General features: G+C 45.6%; 1 protein-coding gene across 1 annotated transcript in view; it reads right to left on the bottom strand.

Annotated features, from left to right (window-relative positions):
* Ebf2 (EBF transcription factor 2) overlaps positions 1 to 17,078 on the bottom strand; it is a 197,303-nt gene that overhangs the window by 23,189 nt on the left and 157,036 nt on the right. Inside the window, exon 10 of the mRNA XM_006994153.3 lies at positions 16,368 to 16,494. Within this exon, the coding sequence (XP_006994215.3) occupies positions 16,368 to 16,494 (127 nt within the window). The remainder of the gene's footprint in view (positions 1 to 16,367; positions 16,495 to 17,078) is intronic.

Here is a 17,078-nt window from a genome sequence, read left to right as displayed (position 1 = left end):
CTACACAGACCAGCACATGGCACAAAATTCCCATCATGCCAATGGCACTAGCTTGGCAATATTAGCATGTGCAGCCATTAATCTTGATTGCCAACTGGAAATCACCTAGGAGATACATTCCTCCTGGATAGGTCTATGAGGGTATTTCCTGAAAGGTTTAACTGAAGAGAGACAAGCTACCCGGCCTGTGGGTAGCACCATCTCAGGGGATGGAGTCTTAGTCTGAGTTAAAAGGAGAAAGTGAGCTGGGTTCTGGTGTTCATCTCTCTGTACCCCCTAACTGTAAATGCAAGGAATCCGTTGGCCCCACATTCCCACCACTGCACCGTCCCTGCCTTGAGGGACTGTACCCTCAAACCCTGAGCCTACATGAATTCTTCCTTAAGTGGCTTGTGCTAGGTACTTGTCCTGGCAATGAAAAAAATAACTAATAGACTACATTTGTTCTTCTCTCTTTTTTTCCTTCTGAAAGTGTCCCCCAGCATACTTTGAGGTAGGAGGTGTATGATAGGCTTGCACTCAGAGCTCTCTCTTATCCAGAACACAGATAAGAGTAGCTGTATGCATAGCTGAAATCATTCTGTAAACTTTTTTCCACTTAACCTTATAATGTCAACAGTCATAGAAGCCTGGTTCGAAGATGGGCGACCAGTGGATGTATTATCAATGCTATCAGCTGCTATTGCCACTATCAGAACACACTAAAGGGTCACTATAAGGGAGGCATTTGCCAAAAGTCCTTTTCCCGCATCAGCTCCTTAACCCTTGCTGCCACCCTATAGGCTCTGTCCCCATGCTAAATGCAGTGACAGCTGGCAAAGATGAGATCTGAATGCTGGCTTCTCTTGCTTCCAAACGTGTCCTCTTAACCTTTTCCGCAGGGCAAGTGCCGCGTCCCTCCCTCTGCACTCTGAGCTTCATTCCCAGCTTCAAGGAAAGGACCACAGATGGCTGTGGAGCCTGCCTGGGCCACCTGACTTTCTAGCCACTGATGGGGGTGAAGAAAGGGCACCATTTGGTATCAACCAGCAAATGCAACAGCTGCCTGATGCTGCAGGGCAGACCCACAACGAAATCCTCAGAATTAGCCATTGCCTCATCCCATGTGAGCTCTGCGCTGCTTGTTAGCCACCACGCAGAGTGTCTTGCTTGGAGGAGACTGAAAAGTTAGAGACACGGGTATACCCATACTGTGCAGAAGGGCACATGGAAGGGAAGGGTAAGAAGGCTGACTTACGGTCTTTCTTCCTGTCCGCCCCTCCCTTCTGTATCGGGTATACTCACTCTCTTGGGGGCAAACTCACACTTCCTCACAGGAGAGCAGTGTGGCATCCGGCCACCATGGCCCTCTGCCACTAACCTGTCTTCTCAGTCTTCCCACTAGAAGCTGGGTTCACTGGCACACCCAACAGTGTCTCTTGAATAGAGTTTATCACACATTTGTCCACGTTGTTTTCCCTAATGGGCTGAAAACCCAGACATAAGGACCCGCAGTCTCACTGAATCCGGTGCACACTTGAAGTAGAAATCATGAAATCCAACCCACCCTGGCCTTTTACAGACATCAAACCATTAGAGAAAGCACCGGACCACCTCAGACTTCCACACTGCAAGGCTGAGTTTGATGGCATCTACTTCGGTCCCAAACTGACTCCCCAGGCTCTACCTTGAGCCCCATCTTCCTCTTCACACTCCCTCTCCCCACCTCCCTGGGTGTTCCCCGGCTTTGGGGATCTGAGGTGAGCCAAGCAAACCTCAATTAGCTAATGAGGTGCCCAAGACCAGCACCAAGACAGTCTCAGAGGACCTAGCAGGTCATTAACTGTCATCATGCCTGTAAATTTACAACCTCCCCTACCACATGGAGTGTGGGATGCTGTGAAGTTCTGCCAGTGCTCTGGCTGACGGGGACCGGGAGAGATGCTGGCACGACAAAAATAGAGTAGATGAAAAATATGCATCAATCTATAGGTTCTGTTTACCTATGCCTTTCTTTAGAATATAACATTAAGGTAAAAGGTCATATCCCCACTGAAGTATAATTTATATTTACCTTTTATTTAATAATTACAGCATGGCATGAAGTTAAATATTACAGAAGATAATCAAGGGGGAATTCAATAGAGAAGACTCTGACATGAGAATTCCATCTTTGCTATACATAGAATGTCTTAATCCTCCACTGGGAATCATTCGGGTTTGCTTAAGGAGTTTAATAACACACAATTCAACTGCCACAGAGTCTAAATCCCATTTGGATCAGCCATGAAAAACTTTCATCAATACCTTGAGATTTCATAACATATCTCCCGAGAGCCTGGATCTTCAGTCGTTTCTCATTTTGACTGTGAGTATAATATATGAGTTTCCTCGCACATCTTGGGCCCAACACAGAGACACAAACTTTAAGAAATGTGTGAAAAGGTTTCTTTTTAAGCAAATAGTATTTAACTAAAAATATCTATGTGGGAACCACTCATAAACCAACAGAAAGCTGGCTAGTGCTCAATAGTAATTCTCCCAAAGGATTGATAATATACATACATATATATTATATGATTTTTTTATATTTTTGTATCTTCAGAAGAGGGACAAGAATCAGATCAGACTTTCCCTAACCTTTGTTCTACTTCTGTTTCCCCAAAATCTGACAGCACTGACGAACATGCAAAAAGAGCTGTTGGTAGGTGCTCTGGAAAGATCTCAGCACAACACTGACATTACAAGGAGTCACTCCTGGGGCTCTAGAGATGGCTCAGTGGTCAAGAACACTTCCTGCTCTTCCAGAGGACCAGAGTTTGGTTCCCAGGACCCACACCAGGCAGCTCACAAGCACCTGTAGTTGTAGCTCCAGGGGATCTGGCATCTTCCCCTGGCCTCAGTGGGTACCCACATACATGTGTCACATACTCACAGGGACATTCACATACACACAATTACAAATAAAAAGCAGTCTTTTAAAAAGAGAAGTCACTTGTGCCCTGACCACTAAGAGTGCAAACCACAAAGATGGCACCGTGGAAGTTATTTGTGGAGTTATTGTAAGAATTTGAGAAAAGAAAAGGGTGAAAGGCTGAGGGGCCCCCAGCTGGATCAGGCCCTCTGAATAGGTGAGACAGTTGTTTGGCTTGATCTGTTTGGGAGGCATCCAGGCAGTGGGACCGGGTCCTGTGCTCAGTGCATGAGTTGGCTGTTTGAAACCTGGAGCCTATGCAGGGACACTTGGCTCAGTCTGGAAGGAAGGGACTGGACCTGCCTGGACTGAGTCTACCAGGTTGATCGCAGTCCTTGGGGGAGGATTTGCCCTGGAGGAGGTGGGAATGGGGGGTAGACTGAGGGTAAGGGGAGGGGGTGGGAGGGGGGAGAATAGGGGAACCCGTGGCTGAATGGTATTGTAAAATAAAATAAAATAAAATATTTGCATCACCATAAAAAAAAAGAAAGAAAGAAAGAAAAGGGTGATAAATGGGGGGGGGGGCAGAATCTGAGTGGCCAGTCTGTCTGCCACTCTGGGTTGCTGGCAAATCACAGCACTGGCCTAGGTTTTACTCAGCAGTGAATTGCACTTGGATCCTAGAACCATACACAGCCTCTAAGTCTCCATGGGACGGCAGCAGCTCAGTACTCAGCCGTGTGTCCGCATCTACATCTGCAGAGAATGGTCCTGCCTTGGATAAGATGTTCACAGAGCCCATGGGCACAGGGGGGGCAGCCCCCAGAATCAGAGGACCCCACAGTCCCATTTCCAGATCCCAACTCCCTCCAAGAATAAAGAAAACACTTAAAAGGAATCGTGCTCTTTGTTCCAAAAACCACAAAGCCAAAGAAAGCTAGACTCTATGTGTCATGGCTGCAAGATAAACACTGGCTATGAAGATGAGTCCACAGAAAGGAAGGCGAACTCACGGAGCATCCCTGCCTTTTGGCTTCAGTCCCAGACAGTGACTCCGCCAGCAGGGCAGGAAGAGAGGCAACAGCCCAGCTTTGGGAGGACTCTAGACATCTAGGGACAAGTGTCTGTCCTCATGCCACCTTAGAACTTCTCTTTCCTCCCTTCCCTCACAGCACCCATGTCTTCAAGGTCCCTTGACCCTACCTGCTGATGCCAGTGAAGTCTGCCTTCCATCACCTGCGTTCTCCCTGTTCCCAATCTCTTAACAAATGTCAACCTGTCAAATGTCCTAATAGGGTTCAACAGTCAAAATATACAGGTCGAGTATCCTTTATCTGAAATGCTCGGGGCTGAAGGTATTTCAGATTTTGAATTTTTATTTCGAAAATTTTGCATATTTCTAATTAGATAGCTTGGAGATGGGGCCTACATACGTCTCGGAACTTCATTTGCATTCCGTGCATATTATATACATGCAGTGCAAAGGTAAGGTTTCAACACAACATTTTTACCACACTTGCATTTTGACAGGGATCCATAATGGGATGTTAGGTGCGGAAATTTCCACTTACAGCATCGTGTTTATGCCCAAAGCATTTAGGATTTCCGGAGCGCTCCCAGTTTCAAATTTGTAGATTAGGGAGGCTCAAGCTGTGTTAATCCAGAATGCTAAGGCCCCTGAGATAAGACTTTTCACATCTAACCCTATCACAGGATCTGCTTTAGATATCAGCAGTGACCAGTGACACCATCCTTGCCCTTCTGCTCCACCAGGAGAGGCTTTGGGAGATTTCTCTACAGACGCATGGGCGGACTTGTCCTCAAAGATCCCTTGCAGCTTATGACTCTAAGAATCTCATTTATTTGAATTAGTGACATGCTCTGAGAAATAGGACTGGGGACACCTCAGTCATAAGCTATTGCCCTTAACCCCGAGGACACACTGAAATCTCCTCTCGTGTCCATTTGAGTCAATGTAGCAAACACGTAGCAGCAGCAATTAATTAAATAAATAAATAAATAAATAAATAAATAAAAGGAATAAAGACAAAACCGGAGTGAATTACTCAGAGGTGGCACCTGCCTTTGTGGACACAGGAGCCAGAACACGGGGGATCCAAAAATGCACGAGAGAAAGATTAGACGGAAGCCTTTGATATTTAATTTCAAATGAAATATTAATTTAATATTTAATTATGCTTTGGTTTCAAGAGAAACCGCAGTCGCCAGACAGATTGTTTGAAGAAGGGAGTAATATACACGGTTAAGGAGACAACTGTAAAAATTAAAGATAAATTTCAAGCATAAACCTAAATGCCACCAGGCAGCAGTTATGCGCATGTGCGAGCTCTGCAGCGCGCACTCAGAATATCGTAGCGGAGAGCACTCGTCCATTAAGGAGTTGGGCGGTGTCTCGTGAAGCAACAGCTTCCTCCTCTGGGTCTGGCAGAGGGGACGTTACTCTTTCGACTAAGCTGAGGAAGCAACTGCCTTTCACGAGAACTGGGGATATGGGCAACTTTGTGAAAGTACAAATCACCAAGAGGGTTCTGGATCAGCCGGTCTCCAGTTTGAACAGGGATTAATTGTACTCAGGCCGGTTTGGGATGTCTGAACTGGATATTTTAAGCTGAAAGTCAGATTCATTTCTTTGATGGGATTTTTTTTCCCCCATGATAATGCTATGAAGGGGAAAATGAAATATAAAATGGATGAGCTATTAACGTTTGAGATCAAGTTTTCACATCTGCCTGGTACATTTTTATTGAAGGGGGACCCCACACCTCCAGCAGAGCCTTTTGAAGCAGGCTGTACGGGATATGATTTGAGGGGTAGGCTTGCCCAGCTCTCCTCCCAACTGCCACCTCTTCCTGCTGATGGGAAGTTTCTTACAAACAATGAACAGTGGTATTTAATCAACACTTTGAGCTTCTGCTAAAGAAAAAGATAAGAAGTCTTGGGGGACAGAGGGTTAACTACCATAAATTCTTTGACTTTCTATGGTGTCCTCAGTAGCCAGGCCCTCCCTGTCACTTGTAAATTTAATTGCACACCTTGAGAAACATCTGCACACAGCCCGGCCAGCTGGGACCTCTGGTCTCTTCTGCTTCTGGCCACCTGTGACCCCACCTGCTTCCCACTGACCCCTACCTGCCAAGGCCATGTTCTCACACTGTCCCTTCCCCTGTCTCCCGAACAACAGTGACCTCACATAATCCAAACAGAGGGATTAAAGGCATAACACGGTGAGTTTTTCAGACAGAATTCATATTTTACAGACAAGGAGACTCACAAAAGGCCATTGCTGGGCAAAGAGCCCTGAGGGGGAAGTCACCCGGACTCAGCACAGCCACAGCGTACCCTCCTGCCATATGCTTACCATGGGAACTGTGTCCATGTTCTCACAGCTCCGTGCATAATCACCCTTGCGGATGTAAATGACTTCACCCTCCCTTTAAAGTAAGCAGATCTCGTGTGTGTGTGTGTGTGTGTGTGTGTGTGTGTGTGTGTGTGTGTGTATGGTTCTGTGCATGCAAGAACACATGTGTGTACACACACATGAAGGCCGGAGGGTGACCTCAGTGTCTTCCTCGGTTGTTCCTCTACTTCTATTTATTTCCTCATTCATTCATTTATTTTTGAGATACAGTCTCTCTCTCCCTGAGCCTGATTCAACTAGGATGGATGTCCAGGGACCCTCCTGTCTCCACCTCCTCAGCACTGGGATTACAGGTGCACACCAGCATGCCTGGCTTTTTCCTGTGGATACTGGAGGTCCAACCTTAGGTTCTCACGCTTTCCTGGCACGCACTCTATTGACTGAGGCATCTCCTAGCCCCCTCATTTTTCTTTAGGTTAGAAAAATGCTGCAAAGAATGGCTGCAAGACTCTGCAAAGCTGGGGTAAGGGTCGCAGGGTGTCAGGAGGTGAAGGCCTTGCGGGGCAAGCCTAGAGATCTGAGCTTAATCCCTGGAACCTATTGAAGTTTAAAGGAGAGAGCTGACTCCACACCATTGTCCTCTAACCTCCATATATGCACCATGGTGTGCAAGCATCTGCACACCACACACACATACACCACACATACACACACACCACACACTGCACACATAATACACACAACACACACAATACACACAACACACACATACACACAACACACACTGCACACATAATACACACAACATACACAATACACACAACACACATACACACACCACATACCAAACAGACACAACACACACACATACCACACATACAACACACATGCACATAACACATACAATATACATACAACACACACAACACACACACATACAATGCACACAACACATACAACACATGCACACAACACACTCATGTACACAACACACACACAACATACACTCAGCACACATGCACACAACACATACAACATACACTCAATACATATACGCATACAACACACACAACACCCATACAACACACACACAACATGCACACAATACACATGCACAACACGCACACAACACACACACACAGTAATATAAATACTGTTTTTCACTATGGATGAAGGTGCCTGCCTCTCATCTTGGTCACTCTGCTTATCCAGCAGCAACCCTCCAGGCTGCCCTGTGCCCCAGACGCAGGTGGCACCATCCCGGAAGACAGAGCACTGTCAGGATGAGGACCGAGCTTTGCAATTAGCTTGGATGGAACCTAATTGGCAACCATGGGCAGGTGACTTAATTTGTCTGTGCAAAGGGTTTCTCACCTAGGAAGCTGAGGCACTAATAAAACTGTCATCACAGGGAAAGGTGGTGGTTATTAGAGGCCACAAGAAGAGTCCAGCCCTGTGAGCTCAACAGACGACAAGCGTAATTACTAAACTACAACAGCTACTTTTTCCTTACAAGTTTTGTCTTATGATAGAATTTATCAGAGACTTAACTTGCCATCAAATGTACAGCCTGGGGCTGGGGTGTGACTCAGTGGGGGACGTGAATGTTGCACAAGAGTGAGGGTCTGAGTGTAGATCCCCAGAACCCACATAAAAAGGCGGACAGGGTGGTGTGCACTTGTAACCCTAGACGTGAGGAAAGGTAGGAATAGTGGATCCCAGGGGCTCCTATGCCAGCCAGGACAGCTGACTCAGGAAGTCCCGGTTCAGTGAGAGAGCCTGTCTAGAAAAGAAGTTAGTGAAGTGATGGAGGATCAACCAATGGCCTACACACACCCTCCTGGGCAAGCACAGTCATGCACAGATGCATCATACATACGTACACATACATACGTACACATACATACACACACACACACACACACACACACACACTCACACACCCCTCATGGGCAAGCACATCCATGCACACATGCAGAACACACATACACACATATACACACACACACAAACACCTCATGGGCGAGCACATCCATGCACGCATACATAACACATACCTCATGGGCAAGTACACACATGCACACATGCAGAACACACACACACACACCCCTCATGGGTAAGCATACCCATGCACACATACATAACACACACACACACACACACACACACACACACCCTCATGGGCAAGCACAGCCATGCACAGATGCATCACACACACACACACACACACACACACACACACACACACACACACACACACACACAGCATGTAGCCTGGATTCGGCAAAGAACCATAGGAACAGCAGTAAAAAGTGGGGCTCATCTATCCCCAGTCTTCAATAACCTGCTGTCAGCTCACACATGCTGATCTGTAGATAACACGAGATTACAATCAGAGGACAGCAGCTACACACACACACACACACACACACACACAAATGCCATGCTCAGGACAGCCTTTCCTTGTAAGCTTGCTGCCACATCGAGGAAAGACAGCTGAGAACTCTGCCCAGTCAACCACTGCGTCCCGCCGGTACCCGGATGACCTTTCTCATTGCCAGTTGTCTGCAGAAAAGTCTTCCCGAAGAGCAGAGGAGGGGGCCTCCTCCCTGCTCAGCCTCAGCTGGCATCCCGCCTCTGGGTCTCAAAACCAGACAGAGGCAATTGGACTCTTCTGATGAGCTGAGTCCCGTGTGACTCTCAGCTCCAAAGCAGCAAGTTGCGGGTTAGCAAACCGTGGCTGACGGAAAACAAAGCTGCGAAGTCGCATGTGGGAAGAAACTGTTGATTCTCTGAACCCTGATGTCACTAGTGTGGTCCTTGGCAAGGGCGGCCATGGGGACCTGATTGCCACATTCTACTCAATGGTAACAGGTATATTTGATGGGTTAAGCTTCATCATGGTGGTGCTTCCTTGAATCATCTGCAGCTGGACTGTGGACCACAGAGCTGTATGAGTGGGAGTGGGTGTGGCAAAGGAGGAGATATTTACTGATCTCCCTTCCTGCCTCCTTTTTGCATCTCCATATTGGAAGTCCCACCTGAGAGTAAACATCACTATTGTGTCCAGGATGACCTGCTCCCAGTCTCCTGAGAACCTTCCCAATTCTCCGAGTCGCAAAGTCTCTGAGGCAGCCGCCTGAACAAAATCCAGGTCTCCTAAATTCATTTCTTTCTTTAAACGCAGGTACTGAAATCCTCCAAAAGTGTGATTTGATGGTTCTTATGATCCGTTCAATTTGGGAGCCACCCATGAAAAAATCATATAACTGAGGCTCAGGGACACTGGGAGCTTAACAGAAGGCCAAGAAAAAGACACGCCACAGCAAGAGAAGCCTCGCTGACTGACTAAGCGCATCTCCTAGACCCATCCCACTCCGTCCAGCACAGCTCTCCAGGTTTCAAGTTATCTTTTGCTCTGAGACCTGGGGTGAGTTTTCAAGTGTCACTGTAAGAATGAAGTACTTTGTCTGGACTTACAGCAGTTGTGAATACCATCCCACAGGGAAGCCCCAGATGTGGAACTGAAAATGGAGGGTGCTCAGAGAACACAGATGATAGTCCCCACCCCAGCTGTGGGAGGCCAGGCCAGCTAGACATCCAAGAGGCCTTTACCTATCCCTCCATAGTAAAAGTAGCCCCACTTCCGTGGGCTGGCTAGAGTGAGGACCCAGGTCTAGTGGAGAACTGTCTTTTTTAGTCTACTGTGGAAGTCATTGCCCTTCCAGCCATTCACCAAAACTAAATTGGCTTTCACGACGGTACTTTCATTTAGCAAGGGAAACAACTGGGCACATACCCATTTCCTGGGGTCCCGGACTCCTCTGTGGATGACACTGTTTTCTTTTGCTCACCAGTAAGAGTTGCATTTGGCTCAATGACCTCAAGGTGGAAGAAGGTCACAGTCCCTAACTCTCCTAGACAGTGTTTGTATCTCTAGTTTCATTTCTCACATAAAAGCATCAGCTGCAGAGTCCCGACCCTTCTCCCTCTGCCTACCTCTTGAGGCCCCTCCCTCTCAAAAGCAAAGAGAGCCCCTGACTTCTGGCCACAAAGACCATCTTTGTACCCTAAGAGTCAAGTTTAGTAACATATGCTTTCCATATTTAAACATATATGACATGGAAGTTTTTATCTTGCATTTTTTGTCAAAATCACAAATAGACACATTAATCAGCATGAAAAAATTAAAAGTACCAATACCTAAAACCATGATTGCTTACTTGTATATTGGTACAACTATTCTTACATTTGTCAAAAGTTTATTATGCTGTGAAACAGAGCAGGTAGACCATGTAGCTTAGGCTGGCCCCGAACTTACGATGCTCCTGCCTCTGCTTCTTAAGCGCTGGGATAAAAGGTGTGTGCTGCTGTGCTCAGTACAAGCTTTTTAAATTATTATTTGGAAAGGTGTTTTTTTTTTAATGTATTCAAGGATGGCCTCAAATTTACTATGTACCTGAGAACGGCCTCCTGCCTCCACCTCCCAATGGTGGGATTATAGGCATGCCCCACCATGCCTAGCAGGCTATGCACAAGTTTTTAAAAAACTTAAATCACATGTGTCTTTCACGTAAATAAGCTTCCATCAACAGTATTATTTTTGATGTTTAAAATGTATAAACACGTCCCATGTTGATTTAATGAATCCCTCACTGGGCACCAATGCTATTTTTAATTTTTTACTCTTATAGATAGAACTCCATTGAAGAGCCCAGAGCAAATTCAGTTATTCTCTAAGTAGACATTTCTGAGAGTAGAGCCATTAGATCATGAGGTGTGCACATTCATCAGGGCTAGAAGGAGCCAGGAATGCATCTCTAACCATCCAGCTCCCTGCTGCCCTGTAGGAAAAGTCCCCACCTGTATATTTTCATTTGCTTAAAAAAATAAATCTTTGCCACCTAGATATGCAAAAAAATCTACAGTGCTCTTCTTGCTCTTATTTGTATTTCTACAATTATCAGTAGATTTAAACAAACTCATTGATTCTTTCATTCCTTGCTGGCTTCCTCCCTTCCTAATAATGAAGCTTAGCTATAGCTTCCTGTAGCTGAGGCTGGCCTCAAACTCATTATGTAGCTGGGGATAACTTTGAACTCATAATCTTGCTGCCTCTCTTCCAAGAGTTGGAATTACATGTGTGCACAACCATGCCAGTCACATCCATGAATTACTTCTGATCTTATTTGTCTCCTTCCTCCTTGGTCTTTGTCTTCATCTCTTCATATGTAAGAGACTCATGTTCACTTCTTTATGCACAATGCAATAAAAAAAAGGCAGTTGGCGCCAGGCGGTGGTGGCGCACACCTTTAATCCCAGCACTCGGGAGGCAGAGCCAGGCGGATCTCTGTGAGTTCGAGGCCAGCCTGGGCTACCAAGTGAGTTCCAGGAAAGGAGCAAAGCTACACAGAGAAACCCTGTCTCGAAAAAAAACAAAAAAAAAGAAAAAAAAAGGCAGTTGGCAATAGGAGGCATAAATTCTTTTGCTCAACAAATGGATGAATCTTCTTGTACTTAAGATAGTATGTTTTTCAGAACTAAAGATGTTCCTGGTGTTGTTTTTAATGCTTGACATTTTAATGGTCCAAATTTTACTTTTTATATTGTCCCATCTTCTTTTTATTTTTACTCAGTGGTCTCTTTTTAGGGTTCAGATGAGCAAGGTTCAAGATAATAAATATGTTTAGTTGTATAATCTTTTGACATATCTACATTTTAATGAACAATAGTTAACGTGAAAATATTTCCAGTTGACAATGTCACCCTGAAATATGAGTCTTTCTTCCTGAATCTTTTTAACCAGTTGGCCTATCATGTTGTATAAACCTTCTGTCTTTTCCACATTGTCGTGAGAAAGCTCCCCAGCATGCTGATACTTAAGTATTGACACACTGGATGTGTGCAGAAAGAGTTTATTTTCAGATTTTCCTCTTCTGCTACTGGACATTTCTATACACCCCTGCACAACCCTATAGCCTTTAGTTATTAAACCTTAAAATAGTTTTAATGTCTTTTATTTTTCAAACTTGGGCATTCTAGTTTAGCGCCTTTCCAGATGAACTTTGTATAGTTTTCCCCAAACATTTTGTTAGTATTAGTATTTTGTTAGTATTGACTGGCATTGTGCTAAATGTTTTCATTAATCGACATCTTTACAATATTAAATCTTCCCACCTCTCAGCCAGCTGGAAGTATTTTGTCCTCCCTCTGAACTCCCCTAGCACTTTATACCTTAAAAAACATCACTTTCCAACTCTACCCACCCAATTTTTCAAACTGGAAACCTGAGCACTGTCTCCATCCCTCCGCTTTGTAACCGCCACCCCAGCCAATCAATCATCAAGTCCCGTCCATGCTACTTCCTAAATTCCATTCACTTCTGCCTGTCCCCACCACCAGCTCTGGAGTCCATGCTGCTGTCATTGCCAGTCTGGGCCACCACCGTAGCCTCCACGTGACCCTCAGCACCCACACTGCCGTCTAAGCCATTCTCTGCACCACAGCCAGAAAGACCGTGTGTGTGTGTGTGTGTGTGTGTGTGTGTGTGTGTGTGTGTGTGTGTGTGCTCACATATATGACTGCATGTCTGTTCATCTGTATGCCTGTGTGGAGGCCAAAGGTCTACACTGAGTGTCTTCTTCAATTACTTCCTTTTTTGAGACCAAGTCTCTTGATAAACATGGAATCACCAATTAGACGGGACTGGCTGGCCAATGAGCCCCAGATGTCCTCTTATCTGATTTCCCATACTACCATGACTAGATTCTTTTAATGAGTATTCTATGCTTCAATGTCAGGTCCTCATGCTTATCCAGCAAGCACTGCACTTATTGAGCCAGCCCCCAGACCCAATATTGCCTTTGAAAAGGCAAACCTGATCACAACAGTATCCCCAATAGTATTCGATGAGCTGAAAGAATACTCCTGGGTGACCTAGTCTCTACCCTGTCAGCTTGTCCCCAGACTGTCCTACATCCAGGCCTTCTGTCTTGTTCATGGTGTCAATCAAATATAAAGCTTGAACTTCCTGTCATAGGCCTCCTGTTTGGCTTATTCTAAGTTTTCCTCAACACTTAAGTTTGAGAATACTCAATTTATCTCAGCATTTGGTAGGCTAAGGCCTGAAGACCTCAAGTTCAAGGCCACTTTGGGCTATATAGTTAAACCCTGTTTCCAAAACAAATAAAAAAAAAAAACAATTAAAATTCAGTTTCTCTAACAGCCAGTTCCAGCATCTCACACAAGTATTAGCATTCATCACACTTGCCATTCCTTGTTCACGCCAGAGGCCACAATAACACCAATGTGAGAATAAAAGGCATATTGATGACACATTCTGAGCATGTATCTAATATACTGCTTTCTGTCGACACACTCTACCCGGAGTTGTTACAAAGACCTGGCTTTCCAGCTTGCAAGAGCAGGCGATTGAATTTCCAGGAACCTACAGTGTCACACAATAGCTTGGAATCATGGTGGGAAGAGTGTCCGCACCATGAAAATCGGGAAGGACCACAAGCCCACCTTTGTTTTGAATCACTTGGAGAGCCAGCTGTTCAACCTTTACCATGGTGCCCCAGCCTCCAGCACACTGTTCCTGGGTTCTCTCCTCAGCCCTGTGGCATACTTATCCTACTTTATAAGATGGAGAAAAGTCTTTAGCAGGCAAGTCAAGCTGTGGGTCCCAACATTCTGACTCTACAGCATGTACAGCTCACCTTCACATCTTAGTGTCTGGGCAGGTGAGAGCCTGCAGGTCTGCTGCATCCCGAGTATGAGTGTTGAGCACGGTATGCATGCTCAGTGTATATGAGGCTAAGCATCATGCATTCTCAATGCATACAAAAACCATGGCAATGTCAGTAACGCATCAGCGAACCAAAAACAATCCATGGTACAAGCACATCTTAGTAAACTAGGAGGAGAGATCTTTGCTGACACTGACACTTAGGTATACCACACATCAGCGATGGCTTCATGGGTTTCTCTTCCACTAGGCACCGTGTTTGTTTCCAAGAACTATACATCTTCAGCTGGGAAACTACTGCTTTCAAATGCCCCTCTATCATTCCCTCCTCCAGGAAGCCTTTCTAGATTTCCCCCAAGTTAGTCCCTCCCTGACAGATATTCCAACAACCCCTTTTGCTTTTACATATTTTATGAGACTTGACCTAATTATTGGGATCCAGGATATCCATCTTCTCTTCTAGGAAGATATAGGATGTTGAGGTATCCTGATGTTACTGGTTTTGATTCTTGAACATAATTTTGAACATGTTTTTATTCGGTGACTACAGAGAGTCAGAAGTTAAGAGATTTGACCAGAGCCAAGGTGGGTTTGGGCCATTAAATGCAGCTAGGAGTCAAAGCCCCAGCTTTCAGAGAAGTGTGCAAACACATAGACACTCACACATATACATCCCATCTGGCTCTAAGTGTCTCAGTCCCATGAGAACTGAGATCATTCCCAACTTCAGTAGAGAGTTGAAGGCTGGCTACAAAGTACTTGTTAGAGTACGTACCTGCATCTCCCAAGTCTAGACCCGTCATCCACCCCCAGGGGAACTTGGACCACACACTGCAGATGCCAAGTATGTGTTAAGTGTCCTGGAGTTAGAGTCTTCTTCACCAGACCTCAGGAACAGTCCATACTCCCAGGCTCCTCCTCCCCCAAGTCCTCCTCTTGGACTCCTCCTCACTGTTCTCAGCCTTCCTTGTTGGAATCCCCAGGGGCCTTCTCCAGCTTCTTTCCATTGTGGAGCAATAGATTCCTCCCATCCGTGGCAACACCCATCCCTGCAGTTCCTACTCTCATCTAGATATACCTTAGCTCAGCGTCTTCTGCATTCCCCACATCCTGCCTGCCTGCCTGCCTCCCTCATTCCCCCCGCTGCTCCCCACCGCAGGACTCCATCCTAATGCTCTAGCCTTCTTGCTCCTGCCCAGTGGCACTGGGCTCCTTTTCATCTCTGGCTCGTCATCCTGCTGTGTTCATTGCCAGGCACACCCCCATCACTCCAACTGCCGGCTCTGTGGGGCTATGGAGTAGGAGGAAAGCAATATGAATGGATCCCAGAGGCGGGCAGAGGTAAGGGTGGGGGTGCATGTCCGGGGCTTGTCCCTTCCTGTGATACTGTTCTGAGCTCAGTGTGCCTTCCTCAGAGTGGCCTCCTGCTGGCCCGCCTGAGGCTCCTCGTCTTCTACCCTTCTTCACACCTGACTGCAATCACACCATTCATCATCTTTGCCATCTGCCTTGGACCCTAGAATGTCCACTTCCTAGCGGCACTTTACTTCGCTCACTTCCCTACCTCATAGCTAGAGTTAGGTTGTTCCATAAAAGGCATAGACCAATGGGTGAACGGTACCCTGTTGGGAGCTATAGCAACAGCTTTTCTTTCCCATTACTTGCTGTCTGCACTGAATCCCATGACACGAGCCCACACCGAGCTCTCTTCCTGAAGCTCACACTTCTTCCAATGGACTCTTTGTATTTTGAATTTAGAAAGTCTCTGCCTGCGCTGGGCAGTCAACCAACTGCTCCCTCCAAAAAGCCCCTAAACCTCCAGACAGGGAAGGACCAGTGTCCCATGTGTCACCTGTGCTCCTCACCCAGAGCATGCAATCATTCAACTGATTTATTTGGAGTCAACAATTCAAAGGGGATGTTCAGTGAAAGCTGGATGGTTGGGTGGATTTTACCTTTGCAAGGTTTTAAAATACTTTGCACCACTCTACTGGGCAACGTTCTTGAATCACTGTCAAGAGAACTCACAGCCAATAACTTTGATTATGTTTATCTGATTGCTCATATGAAAGGCTACTCCATCGTGGTTGTAAAGAGATTAGTTTCTAAGGGCATGTTCCCAAAGTGAGCTGCCATGGCCATCCATCAGACCATACAGGAGCCTCTCGGGTAAAGTTCAAATTTGGAATTGAGTCTGAACGTTCCCATTTCATGTCTGTCACTCCGTCCACTCTTCCTTTAGTACCAGAAAGACCTAGAGTAACTGGGCTGATTACAGAGACACTGGTAACTGGAGCAAAGACCAACTAGGGACCAGCTGTCTTAGAAGTCATGTTCTTTCTTACCTGTGTAAATGAACCTGCCTGGGGCTCCTTTGCAGAACTGTTTGGATTTGTAAGACAGTGTCACTTCCACAACTCCAGGGATGTGCCGGGGAGGGGTCTGGACTCTGATGGCATGAGGGGTTATAAGCTGAGAAGGGGAGAGACAGGAAAGACAGTCACTAAACAAACCACCCAAGAGGCCGCTGCTTACGGCCTCATGTATCAGTTTGGCGATTGCCAAACCCAGCTCATCACCCATGCTCTTCTTTTGGTAATGTGCTTAGTTGGTTTTGCTGATTATAAATTGTAAGTCAAACACATCCAATTTAGAAAATTTGGAATTTGCAGAACTATGCAAAGAAATTTAAAATTATATTTTATGCAGAGGCAACCAATATTAAGATCTGGTATGTTGCCCAGACATTTCAATGGCTGTGTGTCACAGAATTAGATTATACATATCCACTGTTACTCTGACTTTTTCCCACTCATCATCATAGAATAAACATGCTCTTCTCTGGTATCATTAGAATTTTTCCAAAACATAATTTTCAATGGTGGAAAGATACCTTAACTTTTTTCTCCATCACTCTCCTATGAGCCAAAATTTAGACTAATTTTTTAACCATCTTATATAATACTGCAATGGATATTTATCACTTTAAGGAAGTCATTCCTCAAATGTTACAACTTCCATGTCTTGATGCCCTGGGTGTCTTGCTCATAGTAGGT

Source organism: Peromyscus maniculatus, chromosome 9, assembly GCF_049852395.1.
Source record: "Peromyscus maniculatus bairdii isolate BWxNUB_F1_BW_parent chromosome 9, HU_Pman_BW_mat_3.1, whole genome shotgun sequence".
Classification (NCBI taxonomy): Eukaryota; Metazoa; Chordata; class Mammalia; order Rodentia; family Cricetidae; genus Peromyscus; species Peromyscus maniculatus.
Note: the sequence above shows the minus strand (reverse complement) of the source record. Positions and strands in the feature narration are given on the sequence as shown.